Here is a 19,899-nt window from a genome sequence, read left to right as displayed (position 1 = left end):
GTGGAAAATGGAATTGAGCAACAGCTCCATATTTTAAACTGTCTCCCCCTCAAAAAGTGGCAGGTATTTGATTCAGTGAAATGCCTGAACCACCTCTTAACCCTGCCTCAGTGTGCCTTGGGAGAGACCCCTGCCCTCAGTGATAGGATATATCTGAGTGGCTTCATCTCAGATAGGCATTCTTCTTGTTAGTACTTAGGCTTGGAGCACACCCGCAGTCCTGATCCAGAAAACCTGACATGAGTGCAAGTTCAAGGATGCTTTTTGTTTTATTTTGTTTTAATTTTTTTTGTCAGTCGTGGGGCTTGAACTCTGAGCCTGGGTGCAAGGATGGGTTTTTAAGAATGGTATCAGAGCTTTTAAAGAACAAAGATAAGCCCAACACTAGTGGCTTCTTAAACCTGTAATCCTAGCTACTCAGGAGACTGAGATCTGTGGATCAAGCTTCAAAGCCAGCCTAGGCAGGAAGGTTCATGAATCTCTTATCTCCAATAAACTACTCAGGAAAGGCTGGAAGAGGCTCTAAAGTGGTAGAGCACTAGCCTTGAGCTAAAGAAGTTCAGGACAGCTCCCAGGCCCTGAGATCAAGCCCCAAGACTGCCCCCTCCCCCCCCAAAAAAAATACAAAGATGTCTGATCTAGAAGTGTTTGTTGGAACTGTGGCAGCATTTGGAAGATTATGAGAAAAAGTCGCCACAATAAAGATAATATGCTAAGAGTTTCATTGGAATAAGCCCCTGGGATCTTGGTGGCAAATGAATACACCAAGGTTCATGTCATTTTCACCCCTGTCTTAGCATTTCTAGTGTTTGACCCAATGATGCTCAAATTTTGCTGCCCATGAGAAAATCTGGAGAGCATATAAAAGTTCCCATGCTCAGCTGACACCCTACTGCAGTTTGGTCACAAGGTGTGGGTGCTAGCCAAATGTCATCATATTTTAAAGATTCTTCAGGTGATTCCATAATGCCGTAACACTAAAGGACCAATGGCTTGGGCCATTTTGGCTTAAATTCTGATTTCTGAGTTCCTCCTAACAAAAGCAACAAAATTTAAAATAAAGCATCAAAGCTGAAAAGAAAACAGAAATGATATTAAGTAGCGATAATTTTTTTTAAATAAAAAGGTCAGAAAATGCTTTTGTAATTCTTGAGAAGGACTCCTAAGTCAGTTACTTAGCAGTCAAAATGAACCATATTCAAATGTAATCAAGGACCTGTTAGTATTGATAGAGTAGTCTCACTGATTATTTCCTTTTTTTTTTTTCAAAGCTTTGTATCTCTTGAATAACCTGTAGTTTCATTTATGGAAAATGATTGAAAGTGAGAGACTCATTTCATCTTTATTAGATTTGGTCTCCAGAGCATTTGAGTGCATAATAGAAATAAATATTGGGTTCTACTATATCTAATTTTGAGAAAGAAAGGTGAGTTATTCTTTTCATTTGTCATGAATTCCCTCTAGACACACACACACAGGCATACATACTATATTACATGCAATTGCTTTTGTCTTAACTACCTTTGAATTCTATGTTATGGCTCTCTAACATTATATCTCCTTGCCTGATACTCATTAGCATTTGGGAGCCATCTAAGAAATGGTCCATGTCACTTTGATTTACATGGAGTTGCACAGATGCAAACTTGACAAGCACTGTGAATCCTGGCAGAAATTATGCCCATGCAACTTCCTCTTACTTTAAGGAAGGCTTCTCATCACTGCCCTCTTCCGGTAAACATCACATAGAAATAACGCTTCAGTCTTGCTTATTTCAGTCTAGCTGCCTCTTTCTTGCCACAGTTATACAAAACTATTGTCTTATTGAGAATCTCTGTATTACTGTATATACTAAAGTAGATATCTTTGGTAACCTAAATGACTCTGCACATGTTTGTGATCATGCCACAAACACCATAGTCTAAATTGACAGCTGACAAGAGAAAAGTTCAATTTCTGGAAATATCTCCAGGTCTCCTCACTCTTCTTCACTCTATCTCCCTTCTCCCTTGCTCAGTCATTGAAATCAGGCTTTAATTTCCTTTCCTCTTTAAGTAATACTAGTCACAATGGAGTAGATGTGTTTCAAGTCATCATGTCTGGTACAACTTGATCCAGAAAAACAAATACTGTAGACCCATAGATTGCTGGGCTTTGCATTTCCAGATCATAGCAATGTAGAATTTCTTTAATTCTTTTAGTAGGTAACTTGGTTAATAGATGAGAAAAATGATTATAGCCCATCTTATTCTTTTGAATACAAGAATAAAAATACATATTGTAAATAGGTAGAGCACGAAGAAGAAATTATACTTTGCAATAGATACAGGATTAAAAGGTTATTTTTCTTAAACACTGAGCTATGCTGATCATTATTTTGGATGGAAATAAATGGACCATGTGACAGGAATAATGAGTGTCAGGGAGAATCTGTGCAGCCATCTGAACTGCTAGCACTTATCTGATTGAGGGTAGGTACTAATGAAGTACTTCAACCTAATTAAAACTTTCTGAGCTCTTTTCCCCCTTCCACATTTTCCAAACTAACTTGGATTTTATATAACTTAATTTGAAGGATATGGAAACACAAAGGCAAAATTTTTCTCATCCCCAAAGGCAGGTTAATAATACATTCAGATCCAAATCATCTTTCACATTGATAAAACTGACCTACTTTTTCCTGTAGAGAGAAAAATACCTTATGAAATATTATTCACATGAAAATGTTGTTTTTTTGGTGCCTTTCTTCTTCCATACTATAATTAAACCTGGCATATCATTTCCAAAAGTTAAATGAAGTTTGTTTTGTATTTAGGTGTTTTTGAATAAGCTGGCATCTTGGCTGCCTGGGACAAGTGCATTCACCGCTTTGCATTCTGGGGAATTTTTCTGACAGCAATGATAATGATGCAGATGTTTTACTTTGTGGAGATTTTCTAACAATGTGTCTAATGAAAATACATGCCTACTTCCTGGCAAATAAAAAAAAATCATTTTCTCCAAACAAAGATTTCAAATGTCTTCATTCTCACTTGGCAAATATAAATAGCCATTAATTTCTCCACATCATTTTTGTTGTATTCTGGTCATGCTATGGAAGCAAGTTTTATAAAAATTTTATACAGGTCTTAAATTCTGTGGGGTCAAGACATGCAAATTTACTCTTGGAATTGATTTGCCATGTCATTCTGAACTTTATGTCTAGGTCAGCTAATTTGGTCTCAACACAGAAGTAACTGCAGCTACTACAAGTATTTCACCCTTAAACTTATGACTTTGACCTGTCTTCTGAGATCTGAATTCAGTAGGGGGAAGTAATGAAAGATCTGTGTAAATGATGTTTTCATGAATCTTTTTATTTAAAAAAAAAAAGATGAACGTTGATAAAATCTAGTTGGGGATTTTACAGAAACAAAATTCCAGTTAGGTCTTCACAGATAATAAATGTGTTTCTGCCATTCCCTCTAAGGGCTGAAGTCACAGTTCAGTGGTAGAGCAATTAACTAATATGCCTGAAACTATCTGCCAGAAGAAACAAAAGAGAGAAAACAAAAAGAAAAGGAAGAACATTTACAGAACATGAGTTATATCAATTTGTTCTTATGCAAAGAATTTCCATCTGATAAGCAAGTAACCCATCTTAAATATCCAGTATAACCCAATCACAATCACAGAGAGAATATAGGATGAAGTGAATGTCAGAGCCATTTGTTATGTCCATTGCATTAAAATTTTAAAAAAAGAAATAGTCTTGATTTACAACATGGACCTTCCTGCCTCTGGGAACTAGTGCTATTGACTACAGACTGTAAATGGAACTTCTATGTGTGTCACCCTCCATAACTGATGACCAATGCCCTGGAGGTATATTGAGACTCACCAAAAAGTACAACAAAGCAATGGCATCTGACGCATGTCTACTTCTCAGTGCAGAGCTAAGCATACTTAAGAAAACCCGTGTCAGCGAAGACCTTCATTTTTTTTAAATTTTATTTTATTTTATTTGAGAGCATACTGTACAGAGGGGTTATAATTACATTAGCAGGATAATGCATACATTTCTTACCAAGCATTGCAGCCTCCTCCTTTGTTTACCCTTCACCTCCCTTCCCAGCCTCCCCCCTCCCCTCCACCCAATCATACCCCCCTCCCCCCCCCCACACCGACATTGTAAAGCTTGCTTTGACATGACATTTTGTAATTCTCCTTGTTGCAACAGGTCCACCTGAATCCTTAAACGACTTGTTTGTCCCCATCTCCTCCACATGTTATACTGACATCAAATAAAGTGAAAGCGGGGGTTACACTGTGGGGGAGGGACATACAAAGCAACTAAGAAATAATCTTATAAATGCGTTAGAAACACATGCATGAAAGAAACGAAAACATTAAAATACATATTTAAGGGTTCGTTTTCCTAACATCACATTATCTGACCTTTTCTGCTTGACTCATACCTATACTAGATATTGCAAATAAGGGAAACCATGGGACCTATGTTTCTTTGGGCCTGGCTTACTTCACTTAATATAATTTTTTCCAAACCTTTCCATTTCCTAACAAATGGGGAAATGTCATTCTTTCTGATGGAGGCATAGAATTCCATTGTGTATATATACCACATTTTCTTGATCCATTCATCTACTGAGGGGCTTCTGGGTTGGTTCCATATCTTAGCTATGGTAAATAATGCTGCAATAAACATAGTTGTGCTGGTAGCTTTAGTGTGGTCTTGTTTGTAAACATTTGGGTAAATGCCCAAAAGTGCGATTGCTGGATCATAGGGGAGATCTATGTGAAGTCTTTTGAGGAACCTCCATACTGCTTTCCAAAGTGGTTGAACAAGTTTACATTCCCACCAACAATGAAGTAAGGTTCCTTTCTGTCCACATCCCCTCCAGCATCTGTTGTTGTTAGAGTTCTTGATTTTTGCTGTTCTAACTGGAGTTAGGTGATATCTCAATGTTGTTTTGATTTGCATTTCTTTTATGGCTAGGGATGTTGAACATTTCTTCATGTGTCTATTGGCTATCCTTCTTTCTTCTTCAGAGAAGCTTCTCTTTAAGTCTTTCGCCCACTTATTTATTGGGCAGTTGTTTCTTTGAGGATTTGTTGTTGGGTGGTTTAATTTTTTGAGTTCCAAGTATATTTTAGATATGAGACCCTTGTCCGTTGTATGGCTAGTAAAGATCTTCTCCCAATTGGTGGGCTTTCTATTGATCTTGCTAGCTATGAGAGAAGACCTTCATTTACAGCTTGGCTGTGCCAGCCCTACAGAACTCAAGGTGGATCTCAACTGCCTATTGGCCAGAATTATCTCCTCACTAGCAAATGTGGACAGATCTTCTGTCACTCCTGCAATCCAGCAATGCCGGGCATTTTTATAGGTCAGCATTTTTATTTTTATTTTATTTGCTCGTTTGGCATCATTAATGCCAAGAGAAGGAGGGAGCACTAAAAGAGACTCAGTTAGATGGGAAGGGTGCCTAAAATAGCCAAATTACAGCACTTTTGCCAAAGCAAGAATAAGTGGCAAGCACCGGGTATCAACATTTTGCTATGAAGTGGACCTACAGGTGTGCTGCCCTCTGGTGTACAGACTCCATGCCCCCCATGTCACCCCGTTAGAATCACAGAAGAAGCTGCCTCTTAGCAAAAGAACAAGCTTGAGTTCATCTTAATCCTGAAGTGGCAAGCTATAGATGTTCAAAAATCCTAGGAAACCCAAGATAGAAAAATGTTCAATGTGACTCATAGGGTGACAGCCAGATACAGAAATAATTCTCTGAATTTGAGTTCCTGAATGAGTTTGTGGGCAGCAGAGGACCCTGATCTCAAGGTCAGCTGCAATAGAGGGCATTTCACAGACACTTGGGGGCACATTCAGCAGCATCTTCATTTCCACACTCAAAGGTCCAGTAAAGGATGTGGCAGAGCAGACTTCAGTGTCCGAAGTGAAGCCACTGATGTGTATCCAAGAGACCTGTGATAGAATGAGGCTCAGAAACTTCGATTGTCCCTTCATCCCTGGTTGCGAAAGAAGGATGCAACCTCCTCTGTGAAATCATCCCAAAATGTAAAGACGTATCTCTGGCTTCCAAAAGAGATATCTTAACTTTGTTCTCTCAGAGGATGAAATGAAGAAGAAGAAAGAAGAAAAGAAGGAGGAGGAGGAGGAGGGGGGAGGAGGAGGAGGAGGGGGGAGGAGGAGGAGGAGGGGGGAGGAGGAGGAGGAGGGGGGAGGAGGAGGAGGAGGGGGGAGGAGGAGGAGGAGGGGGGGGAGATGTCTGTGAAGAATAAGCAAATGAATTCATGCAAATCCAAAGACATTTATAGTTTATCCAGATATTCTGGTTTGGGAAGGATACAATTCCTGCTGACATTACTGAGAGATTAAGTGGACCATTCGCAAGTCTGAATGGACTGGAAGATTTCTAAAGACCTTTTCAGGACAGGAAAGCAAATCCCATCAGGAAAGAAATGCCAGCCACTGGACAATTCTGCTTCACTCTGGTGATTGGGCTGTTCCAATTACTCTGCTGCTAAAAAGAAAATCCCAGCGATTTTAGTATTAATGTATTCAAATTTTTTCTTTCATGCGATTGTTTCTAATACATTTATAAGATTATTTCTTTGTTGCTTTGTATGTCCCTCCCCCACAGTATAACCCCTACTTTCACTGTATTTGATATCGGTATAATTTGTGGAGGGGAAGGGGAAAAACAAATCATTTAAATAGGGTTACAGGTGGACTCATTGCAACAATGAGATGTACAAGTCGTTATGTCAAAAACGAACCTTACAACTTTGGTGCAGGGCGGGGGGAAGGAGGGGGAAGAGGGTGCGGGGAGGATTAGGTGGGGGGACATGGGGAGGATGGGAAGGGGAAACAAAGGAGGAGGCTATAATGCTTGATAGGAAATGTACTCATTATCTTGCCCATGTAATTGTAACCCCTCTGTACAGTATTTTCACAATAATATATAAAGAATTGGAAAGATTTTTACAAATTGAACGGCATATCATTCATACATTCCTTCACTGATAAATGTTTGAAACAGGTATGATTCCAAATGTACAGTAACTGTATTTTAACATTGCTTTAGTTTCTGTCATTTTGGGACAATAGGTAGAATAATGCACAATTATCAGTAAACCAATCACTATACACGTATCTTACAGAACTAATATACATAACACTAGCACATTCTGTTTTGTCTGACTTTTTTCAGCAGAAATAGTTTCAGGCCATCTATATCGTTACATGAATTAATACTCCATTCCTTTTATATTGTTGGGCAATAGTCCATTACAGAGATATATACTGCAATTAATTCTCTCACCTAGTAGTAGACTTTGGCTGTAAATTGTCTCTCCCTGGGGTAGATAGATTGCTTTTAGGCCAGTCTCTAATTATTAGCTTGTACTGGGATGGATTTGACCTGTTGATCAGAGTATGCCAAGTCTCTATCAAAGCTGGAAATGCATACACTTTTGTCTCCATACTGAACTTTAAAGAAGTTGCCATAAAGAGATGGTGTAGCACATGTAAAATTCATGGTGATTTCTGGTTTAGTACATAACATGAGAACAGAAAAGGCCCTTTATTAGAGGATGGACTTAATGAATTATGATGACTCCAAATTGGAGCAATATGAAACATTAAGTAGAATGAGCATTACCATGTACCCGGATATCATAATTACCAAGATCACACAAACTCCAAACAGAAGTTAGGATATAAAAATCATGCAATGACTGACAGTATTTATTTTTTAAAAAGCAATAAATAAATCAAGTTACAAATAAGTACCATAATGTACTAAGAATTTTTCCCTTGATGGGGAATTATACATGACTTTAATTTCTTGCTTGTATGGTTAAATATTATGAACAATTCCTATAATGTATATGGATTATCTTTAAGATCACTTCTTCACTTTATTTCTTCATACCCACTTTTACCTGAATATAATTCACTTGATGATGAGTACATGTGAGGTATTTAAGATCAAAACACAGATGTTGTGGCTTCAGAGGTTCAGTAGAAGACTAAAGCTAGATTGAATCATTTATACAAACCATTGTTGGATATCATTTAAAATATCAATTTGTTAGTCTAAATTTTTCTGAGTGGAGACAATAAACCTAATGAGTTTGTATAGCAACAAAAGAGATGACTTGCAAATTGTATTTTATAGTTTATGTTTCTTCTACCAGACCTACATATCTAGCCATCTACCAAACATATCTCAGAGATCCAAACTCAAATGATATTGTCTAATATCAAACTCATTATCCCAAATCCTGTCATCAAAAACTGAATCTCTACTTTTCTTGCCTAGAACCAACCATCACCAAAGTCTATAAAGTTTACTTCTTAACTACATTGTCAACATCCTATGTAATAGTGTTTAGTTTATCTTATTACATTTATGATGACATATTAGCTAGGAAGTGCTGTGTCTTAAATATTAGATAGGACCTATTTCACTGGAAAATTGTTCATTGCTTATCCAAAATTCTAATTTAATTTGGCTTTCTATATATTGTTGTCTTTCTATATTTTTATTGGTATATGTAACAAACCTTTACTAGGTATAATAATCCAATCAAAAGAGACAATTAAATGGGTTGATAGTAATTGAGTTAAACTTCTCTTTCAATGTTCATTTGATTAGCTGATTAAAGACTCAATGACTCCAACACAGGTGATTCAGTTTTCTGATAAAGATCTCTGTAAAATAAAAACTGACTTTAAAATGCTTGTAAACTTTTACTAATATTTTTTAAAAATTGCTGAATCATTGGGACTCTTTCATGAGATTTCATGAAAGCAAATGCAATCAAAAACAAAAAACGAAAAGAGACTTTTTTTTTATTATTGTGAAAATACCATACAGAAGGGTTATAATTACATGAGCAAGGTAATGAGTACATTTCTGGGGGGAGGATGGGAAGGGATGGGAAGGGGAAACAAAGGAGGAGGCTACAATGCTTAATAAGAAATGTACTCATTATCTTGCCCATGTAATTGTACCCCTTCTGAACAGTATTTTCACAATATTTTTTATTTATTTATTTATTTTTATTTTGTCGGTCATGGGGCTTGAACTCTGGGCCTGGGTGCCGTCCTTCAGCTCTTCAGCTCAAAGTGAGCGCTCTATCACTTGAGCCACAGTGCCATTTCTGGTTTTCTGGTGGTTTATTGGAGATAGGAGTCTCATGGTCTTTCCTGCCTGGGCTGGCTTTGAACCGCGATCCTCAGATCTCAGCCTCCAGAGTAGCTAGGATTACAGATGTGAGCCACCAGCGCCTGGCGAGACCACTTTAAAAAAAAAAAGCATATTTTTAAGCCAAATCTTGTTTGAATCTCATTCAAAATAAGCTAGTAGAGATGATTCAGTCACTTGGAATAGTTCTTGTTCAATTGGAAATGACATCTTCTCAAAGTTTTGTGCAGGCATTTCCTGTCACTAGACACTCTGGCTGTGGAACAAGGTCAGGCAGGAACAGCTGCCTTAAGGGAATTCTTTTTTTGGACAACTAGAAGGAAAGAGGTTTCTCCCTGGTGGTTTGGCAACCTGCCCTGTGGACCCTGTATAACTGCTCCGTTATTTGTGGTCTCATTCTTTCCCCTGAAGTTATTATTTGTACAAATTAGTGCCTTCAACCTTATAAAAGTTACATATTTGAAGAACCTACTGGAAATATAAACCAATTATTAAAATAAGCAACAGAATTAAAGGTTAATGGCACCATTTTTAAAATTAAAGTCATTTTTCAGTTTTATGGTTTCACTACTAATTATTCTGCTTTTATATAACAGAATAATTAGTAGTGAAATCATAAAACTGAATAAAGTATTTTCTGTTCCCTTTGGAAAATTAAGTACATGGCACAATCATTTTAATTTGCTTAAAATAGTAACATAAATAACTTCCAGAAATTTCAAAATCAGTAGAGATTTGAGACCTGTGTTATGTAATATACCTGCGGTCCTGATGCTTCCTTACTATTTCCCACAAAACCAGTGAAAGGAAGTGCCACTTACTGTCTTCATGCTAGGGGCGGGGTGACATTTAAGCCTCTGTTCAGTGATTCTAGAATACTCTGTTCAGTGATTCTAGAATACTCATGGGGAGACTTCTGCTTCTTCCACAGCACTTAAGAGCTGGAACTAGAGACATTTCTTAATGTGCCTTTCTTATCAGACTTCACCTGCACAGAGTATTTCAGGAAAAGCTTCCATTTAGATGATCAGATATTTAAGGACCTCACTTTGTCCAAAATTTCCCTCATCTATCTCCTAATCCAAGCATTGGACAGCACTTATTATCTGAGATGACATTTTCCTTCTATCTAGTAATATCATGTTGACATAAAATCCCTTAAAGACTAGTGATTGATCTCAAATTATGGGAGGGGTGGGGAAATGGTGGATAATTAATTCTATGGGACTGATGTCACTCGAGGGACGAATGTCACTCAATTGTAGTCTATTACTATCATAGATGGAGATTCAAATGCTACTTCACTTTCACTTGGAGTGAAGCATTTTGGTTTCACTACTGTTGCATTGTACATTTGCATTCAGCACCCATTTTTAGTAGCCCTTATACACCTATTTATGCATAAAGTAATATAATGTAAATATATTATTTATTATTTATAAATAAATATATCATATATTGTTTATATAATACAGCAATGAAACTATATACCTGCATGCAAAATCTAAGGAAAGGCTTGTTATGTGTGCAAGTATTTGTTTTCATACCTTTTGCCAAAATACTAGTGGTTTGATTCTGTCTTAGCATAAGAAAGTCTGATGTAAAGGAAAGAGGAAAGGTTTTGGAGGCTGACAGGTTTGAGCCTGTGTGACAGTTCTGTAGCTAACTTGATGTACAGTCATAGCAGGTCACTATCTTTGAGGTCCAAGTCCCATGCATCAAAAGTGCCTAAATGAAAAGCCCTGTGAAGCAAATGAACTCGTGGATATAAACATTTAACATTATGTGTGACCCAGGTAGTCTTTAATGCAAACAAGAGACATGATAATTTACTACAACAATTTTTTACTGACTATCTGTAAGACTCCCTTACTCTGTGCTATGAGTGCATTTTTATGTCTTACTATTTATTGCACATATGAAAAAAATGGCTTGTTTCTTTTTACTTCAATACTGTAGGTATTTGGGCAGATACTTCCTTGCTGTGAGGGCTTCTCTGTATAGGGTAGAATGTTTAGCATTCTTTTTGGCCTCTAAGAACCAGATGCCAAAAACCCTTTTGGTTTTTGACAACTGAAAATGCCATTAAACATTGCCAAATGTCTCCTGGAGGAATAAATTTTCCCCTTGTTGACAACTTTTGACAACATCAAATCAATTAATTAATAAGTAAAGTGACAACAGTAATAGCTAATTTTAATTAACTGTATGTAGCAAACTGTACTTATCTTACTCAACCTTCATGAAAGATTTAGAAGTTAGTTTTATGTTAATGCATATGTTTCAAATGAGACCATTAATCCCAGAGAAATCAAGTACCTAACTTGACCAACATCAGTCATTTAGAAAGTATTATAGCCAGGGTTTGCTTCCAAATTCTTTTCTAAACACTGCAATTATCTAGACACTACTGCCCCTTGTTTGTCCCACTTTCTAAATGTAAATTAAAATGGGGATGTTAAGAATAATTATCCTTAAATTGTAATATTTGATGGGCATTTACTTTATCCCAGGTCCTTACATAATTACCTTTGCCTTTATCAGTTGATGACAACCTAGTAATTACTTGAATGTCTTCATAAACATCTTTGAGTAGAATTAAAGAAGTCACTCTCTCTGGAAAGACTGAGCAGAATAACCCTGGAGAACTTCAGGTGGCCAGCAACTGAGAGGCAGTAGGGAGTAGCTTACTCTACTTGATGAGGCAGAGAGTATTTAACAAAGGAGTTATAATGTCTGAATTGGCCTTTGATTGCCATGTTAAATTCTCATAAGTAACTGTCAGTCTAGTGGAAGGGCATTCTAAGCAGAGTTAAATAGGATGTGTGCAAAGACCTGGACCATTGAGAGAGATTGATATGTTCAGGGAATAAGGGGAGCCAAGAACAGGAAGTGGGATGAAACTAAAGAGAAGACTGGGTTCTGCACTAGGAACTCTGGTTTAACTTCTGTAGGCTTTGTTTTGGGAAGTGTGGAGGCTTGAACTTGGGGCTTAGGAACTAACCCTGAGATTTTTGCTTAAGGCCTGCTCTCTACCACTTGATCCACAGTTGCACTTCTGACTATTTTCTGGTTAACTGGAGATATAAGACCTGCTCTAACTGGCTTCCAACCACAATCCTCAAATCTCAGCTTCCTCACTAGATAGTATTAGGAGCAATTCGCTGCTGCTTGTATTTGACTGTTACTGTAAAATCACAAGTGGCCAAAAGCACAGTAGTGACATGGTCAGTTGGGCAACTGAATAATATTGGTGGTGGGAGATCCCATAGGCAGCTAATGTAGGGCTTTCAGCAAAAACCAAGATAAATATAAGTTATGAGAATTCATTAACAAGAGAAACAGGGCAAAGAAAATTATCCTCTTTGTAATGGACTATTAGAGAAAATAAGTGGAATTTGTTTGTGGAATTTTCTTTGTACCAAACAAAATAGAACCTTTCCAAAGAAATATGTGTGGCAGCTACTCTGGTGACCTGGACACATTGCACATTCTCTAGATACTCTGTAAACTTGTTCTTATCATCATCCAGATCTTCAAATATAGCTGTTTGTTTAGTTAGAAGACCTGACCTACAAGGTAGATTCTGAATTGTGTTCCTGCGCTTCTAGTCCAGATAATTTTGTATGTTTCCTTCTATCCATCCCACCAGGGAAAGAAGAATCACTAGTAGTAGAGATTCAACCAAATTGTCTTGAGAAATGAGGAGAAAGCCAAAAAATGGTAGGATAGCAGATGTCCCAGACACCCAGCAAGTGGTTGTTAACCAATGAATGAATCAAATTTTGGATTCACTCTGCTGACCTGTGACCTCAATGTTTAAAATCAGATTAGTAGAGAGGAAGAAATGTCCCTTCAAACATTCAATAGTGGTTTGCTTATTTCATTTTCTAGTAAAATAAATGACAGACCATTTTTCCAAAATACTCCAGAATAATTGATATTGAGTGTTACTTCTGAACATTATGCAATAGATATTTTCAACTTTACTAGTTAGACTTAAAATGAACATACCATCCAATACATATATATGTAATATATATAAAGCCTTATTAACTTTTCCATGTGTCTTCTTCAAACCTTTACTAGTCATTCTTCCTACTTCAGTTTATTTTGATATTAATACATTTTATAATCTTATTCCTGCAAGAATAAGGAAAACAAGGGGCTGGGGAGGTGGCTCAGTGGTAGAGCGCTTGCCTTGCATGCATGAGTCCCTGGGTTCGATTCCCCAGCACCACATAAGCAAAAAGAAAAAAGCCGGAAGTGGCGCTGTGGCTCAAGTGGTAGAGCGCTAGCCTTGAGCTAAAAGAGCTGAGGGACAGCGCCCAGGCCCAGAGTTCAGGCCCCACGACCGGACCCCCCCCCAAAAAAAAAAGAATAAGGAAAACAAGTGTTTTATTTCACTTTGTTTCGTTTGATTTTCTTTAATAATACTCAGGGTCTTGTGCTTGAGTCATGCATTCTGTTACTTTTATCCTTGGTTATTTTTGAGGTAGGCTCTCCCCCTCTGTGCCTAGCTATACTGGGCTGTACCATCCTGTCACTGGTGATGATAGACAAAACACCACTGCACCCAGTCATTGAATGACATGTCGTTTTGTGTACTTTTATGCTAGGGCTGGCTTTGAACCATGATTTTCTGATCTCTTTCTCTCTCTCTGGACCAGCTAGGATTACAAACCGAGCCACCACAAGAAGCCAGAAAACAGTTTTATCTACCAGGTTTCAAAGGTTTCTATAGCTGGGTCTAAAACAATAATCTAAAATCAAAATAGCTATTATTTAAAGGGTGTCCTTAGCATCCAGATACTTTGGAAGTATTTTAAATTAAAATGACCCCAATAAATAAATATTCTTGATACATTTTCTAAATGGGCAGAAAGAGGATCAGTGTAACAACACAGACCACACCATTGATCAGTTGTATTGTAAAATTTCAGCTTTGGTCTAACTAGTTAGCTATATATATATATATATATATATATATATATATATATATATATATATATATATATATATATATATATATATATATCATATATATATATATATATATATATATATATATCTCAACATACTTCATGGTTGAAATGTTACCTCTACCCTTTATCTAACTTTTAGTATGAACTGGAAGCTGATGTGTTCTGCATTAAGTTATTTTAAGTATCTCTCCCTTTCCTTGTCATTACTCTAGGATGCCATTTTTCTTTCTATGTTCAAAGGACTCTGATGATACAACCAGCTCATACTAAAGCAAAAGAGGCTCATGGAGTAGATTATGTTATAAATGTTCAAATTATGATATATTTCATTGACAGCAACATACCTTCCAATACAGTGTATGTTTGAGCCAAGAGAAAGATTGTTATCTTAGCTTTGGAGAATATCAATTTAGAAAATATTTCCAAATTCAGGAAGTAACTATATACATAATGAATAACATTTTTTGAACTAGAGATATGGTTAAAAATGAAAGACAAACTTTACTGACAATGCAGTTTTTATCTAAAACCAAATATAAAAGTAGATTGTTGGTTTTTAACATTGAGAGGTGGGTAGATTAATTTAAAACTTTTGAATAAATGAGTTTACCTTGCTTGTTCCAAGCTGCCACTAAACATAAAAGATGTTTGGTGAAGTCATCACAATAATTGATTCAGTCCTATTTCTCATGTGATAGAGTTTGGGTCCTAAAATGAAAATATATTATCTGTAAGAAAAGATTTGCTATTCATAATATTCTTACACGCTCTTTTTCATGTGAATATTTTAGGTGTATCAATATATGCATGAAACGATAACTGTTAATGGCTGTCCTGAGTTCCGTGCAAGGGCCACAGCAAAGGTAAGGCTTGAGTAACTTTAAAACTATACTTGAGCCCAGTGATGTAGTAATTGATTGTGCGCGTGTGTGTTTCAGGTATTCTCGTGTGTACACTAAGAGAATTTAGACATCAGTGGCAGCCCAGAGTCTAGAACCAGTACTACTTCCAGGTAAAACTCCTAATGGAAAATTGAACGTTTCTGCTGCTTCTGTAGCTTAAGAAAGGAGAATGATTTCATTAAAGTCGCTAAATGTCCATTTTGGCACAAGCAAATCTACTGGTTCACTGTCCAAAATACTTGTTTTTCTGGCACATTCCTGTGATCTGAAAGAACTTGTATTCTGCTCAGTGCATGAGGATTTATCTGCACTGACATAAAGACAATAGCTAGGTATGCACAGAGCTAACCTGATACCTCTGACTCAGGATCAATCCTTCCTTGCATTCAGCTGAACAGTGGGTAAATTGCTGAAGAATGTAACATTGGTTTAAATGTCATCTCTTGTAGTAATGAACACTTTTTGCTTTTTAAAAACTGGGATCCAGAGATTACAGAGACTCTACTAATGAAAATGATACAGTAATAGAATCATGAGATTTTCTGAATGATAGATCAGGAAACAATAGTAGTTTTAAATTACTGCAGTTTCTATTTCACAACTTATAGAAATGTTACAATAGAACATGACTTGCTTTCTGAAAAGCTTTTATCTTTTTAATAACATACCCAAAGTAAGTATTCAGTGAATATAATCAGAATTTTCCCTCTAGTTCTTTTGCGTTATATCACCTGTTATATGGTTTCTCCCCTGATTTCAGTTTTCATTCTGTAACTGAACACTGTAGATTTGTAAGTTGGTTTCTTTTTTTTTTTTTCTCTAACTGGGACAAAAAAAAACAAAGGGGGTATAACTACCATTACATCATGCTTTGCTCGTACTGAAGTAAAGACACGGAGAAAAATGATCCCTACATGGTTTAATTAAAGGGAAAGTGAATTATGTAGTGTTTTGCCATTCTCATTTCTTATTCATGTAGAACAGCAGGATAGCAGCATAATGTTGCAATAGCACAATATTTTCTGGTTGTTTCTGGGCTGTCTGCATTGCATCCATGTCAGCCATTAAACCCTATGCATGACAACAAGGTTTGCATGAGCAAATGCATGTAGCTAAAACAAGCCATTATTTCCATGTCAGCCAGTAGCTCTGACTAAATGCAGGCAGTAGCATAATGCTGAATTGATGTGATAACGCCATGTGTGGATAAAGAATGTACAGCAGTTGAGAATCAATATTTTCACAGTGTAGAGTAAATCCCTTTACCGTAGGCATCTAATCAACTGTGGTAAAATCAGGCTAATGCAAGTGGAAACTAAGACTCAAACAGAATCTTTTTTTTGACCTTTTTTTGACCTTCTCCAATGCTGTTATTTCATTTCCATGGGGTGGGGGTGGCAGTAACTAATGGTAAGTTATTTCCCTAAACTTACTCAAAGAAACTAACATATGAATTTTAAAGGAAAAAAATTTGCCATATTTAATTATGTGTTCCATATATCAAGTTGGCCTATGCCATTATAGTACTTGAAATACGAATGTGAAAAGTAGGGAAGAAATCTTGAGTCAGAGTAAAGGTCTCTCATAGTAATATTTTATAATGGTACTAAATATTAAATAATTGCCTTGAATCTTCAGTTTCATTTTAATTTTTATGTTCTTTTGGGCATCCTGAATGTTGCTTTTAAAAAGCCTCATATTTATTAAACCAGTAGTCTTATTTGTTATACCAGTAGTCTTATTTATTAAACCAGTGTTCTTACAATAACAAGATTACTCCTGTATCATAACAATCTGTATTAAAAGTGTTCTTCAGTTTGTTGAATAGTATTTACGAACATTGATGGGCAAGCACCAAGTTAGAATGCATGTTCCATGAAAATTACCACACGCAATCTGCCCATAAGGTGATCATAAATATTTAAAGTACAAACAAATTTTCTAATACATATTTTTATTGTAAAGATACTGTACAAAGGGGTTACAGTTACATGAGTAAGGTAATGAGTACATTTCCTATCGAGCATTCTTACCCCCTCCTTTGCTTTTCCCCTACTATCCCTTACCTCCCCCCCCCCAACACCTCCCCAACTTCTTTCTCCCAACCCGGCAAAGTTGTAAAGTTCATTTTCAACATAATGTCTACAAACAATTTTTTTAATACTAGATAGCGTATGTATGAAAATTATTTGGAGTCCTAGATTTGGAACATTTTCACTCATCCAAGGTGATAGTGAAAGATTCATGAGGGAGATGTTTATCGTGCCGGATAAGTTCTGGAAAGCTGAAAATAGGTAGATGGGGATTCACCACAGAAATGACTCCGAGATGGCATCTAAATGAAGACATTTGGTGTTCTTTCTTCAACAGAGAGTGCTGTAGAAATACACGCAGTTTGCCTAAGTTGCTCCCTGCAATGCATCCGATTTGCCTTACTTCCCTTGTTTTATTACCAAAAGACCATCTTTTCTTCCAGGCAACAGTGGCAGCTTTTGCAGCAAGTGAAGGCCACTCCCACCCTCGGGTAGTTGAACTGCCAAAGACTGATGAAGGCCTTGGTTTTAACGTGATGGGAGGAAAGGAACAAAATTCGCCAATTTATATCTCTCGCATCATCCCCGGAGGGGTGGCTGAAAGACACGGAGGCCTCAAAAGAGGAGACCAGCTGCTGTCAGTGAATGGAGTGGTATGTTCACAAAATAACCAGAGATTTTCTCCCTAAGTACATTTCCTTTATTTTCTTTTTTTAAATGTCTGCTACTGCTATTACTGAAGTTAGGGTTTGAAATCCTTCAACAGATGATGATTTTGTACTCTACCAGCTTCCTGAGCTTTCATGGATATTAAGCCCAGTAAAAGCAGTCATTTTATATTCAAAAATCTCATTTAATCTCGTTCAGGTATGACAAATAGCAACCAGTTTGGAAATTAATCCCCCAAAACTCTACAAACATGCAGAATTGGTCCCTAGAACTTTTGTAAATGAATTAATGTTTAAGAGAATATCATCATTTCAAGGCACCTTTCAAAATTGCTCTAAGCAAAGATACACATTGTAAAAAGGGCAAAATGGGTTCCTAATATGGATGCTTTTCATTTTAACTCGAGAAAGAGTAACTTTAATGTTTTTCTATAATAGTGACAAAGAAAAAGGGACGTGTACCCAAAATTTTTAAGTTCTATCTGTAGCTATAATATAATAAAAATGTCTAAACTTCTCCCCCCAATTGTTTAATTATATTATCTATTCACTTTCTACATTATAGTTTCCTAAAAAAATTAGTAACTTAAAATACATAGCATTTTAAATAATAGTAACTTAAAATAGATAGAAATTAAAATGCATAGAACTTTTTTATTTTATTTTATTATTGTGAAAATACTCTACAGAGGGGTTACAATTACATGAGCAAGATAATGAGTACATTTCTTATCAAGCTTTGTAGCCTCCTCCTTTGTTTCCCCTTCCCATCCCTTCCTATCCACCCCCTCCCCCATCCCCCATCCAGTCCTCTCCCCCCACCAAAGCTGTAAAGTTCATTTTCGACATAATGACTTGTGCATCTCATTGTTGCAATGGGTCCACCTGTATCCCTAGTTAAACGATTTGTTTTTACCTTCCCCTCCACAAATTATAACAACATCAAATACAGTGAAAGCAGGGGTTATACCGTGGGGGAGGGACACACAAAGCAACAAAGAAATAATCTTATAAATGTGTTAGAAACAATCGTATGAAAGAAAAAAAAACATTTGAATACATATCTTAGGGTTCGTTTCCCTAACATCAACTTATCTGACCTTTTCAAATGCATAGAACTTTAAGATGCTTTATTATTTTTCAAATGCTCATGTTATTTGGATGTCATGACACTTTATGGCATCCACATTATAAATTACTACAGAGATAACTTCCTGTGAAATGAAGCTCCAGAACTTCCACTTATGTCACAATTTTAGCAGAAATATGAACAAAACTATATGATATTTCCCCATCTATTCTAAGAATTTAACATTGAGTATATAAACTAGATCTGGGTTCTTGGTAACCATACTGACTTATGCTTAAAATATAATACCCAAGATAGGGTACATTTAGGATGTGATGATTTTATTGGCAAATATGGAGTAAAATTCTGTACTTTTTAGTTTTGTATATGCTTTTTGTTTATAATCTGACTACTAGTTTTATACTACCAGGAACATTTTATTTGATGTCGCTGTTCTCCAATGAATATTGAAATCATCAATCTATGAATTCCAATTTTGAAATTATCTTCATTTATTTTTCCTATGCCATCATGGTTTGAGATAAAATTTCTATTGACATTTCAGTCATTAGAACTGTTTTCAAAGTATGTTTTAACTAATGCTTTGAGAAGTGAGCTTTCTTGTTAAGGGATCCACAGTGAATCAAATACACATGGCACACAGTAACCTATGATTCAGAATTTACAGATTCTTTGAATATACTAGGAGTAGGAGTGATCAAGAAAAGGTACAGACTTAAAAGCAGCAGGAGAAAATGGCAAACAAAAATACTTAAACATATCACTATTAGTTGTATTTGTACACTTGTACACTAGATGCTCATGACATCAGTTTGGTGGCTAATTGACTGAGAATGTATGAAGGGAACTGAAGATTTATTCTTTGCAATGATCTTTTGAGAAACCTGGAAAGCAATAGGCAATGGCTCAATGGACTCAAACTGACTTGGGTTTTCCACTCCATATCCATAGGATTACGGGTATAGGATGATACTCTAAGCCTGAGTTT

At 36.4% G+C, this 19,899-nt stretch overlaps 1 protein-coding gene across 5 annotated transcripts in view; it reads left to right on the top strand.

The window, feature by feature from the left end:
• Nucleotides 1-19,899, top strand: part of Lin7a (lin-7 homolog A, crumbs cell polarity complex component) — a 133,627-nt gene that overhangs the window by 75,926 nt on the left and 37,802 nt on the right. For 4 of the 5 annotated variants that reach the window (XM_070036905.1, XM_070036881.1, XM_070036890.1 and 1 more), the window contains 2 exons: nt 15,010-15,081; nt 17,597-17,806. In XM_070036905.1, the coding sequence (XP_069893006.1) occupies nt 15,010-15,081; nt 17,597-17,806 (282 nt within the window). Of the gene's footprint in view, nt 1-15,009; nt 15,082-15,156; nt 15,231-17,596; nt 17,807-19,899 lie in introns of all 5 variants that reach the window. The other variant, XM_070036906.1, reaches the window with a different exon arrangement.

Source organism: Dipodomys merriami, unplaced genomic scaffold, assembly GCF_024711535.1.
Source record: "Dipodomys merriami isolate MVZ:Mamm:240054 unplaced genomic scaffold, mDipMer1.0.p SCAF_10, whole genome shotgun sequence".
Classification (NCBI taxonomy): Eukaryota; Metazoa; Chordata; class Mammalia; order Rodentia; family Heteromyidae; genus Dipodomys; species Dipodomys merriami.
This window is presented reverse-complemented; position numbering and strand designations above follow the sequence as displayed.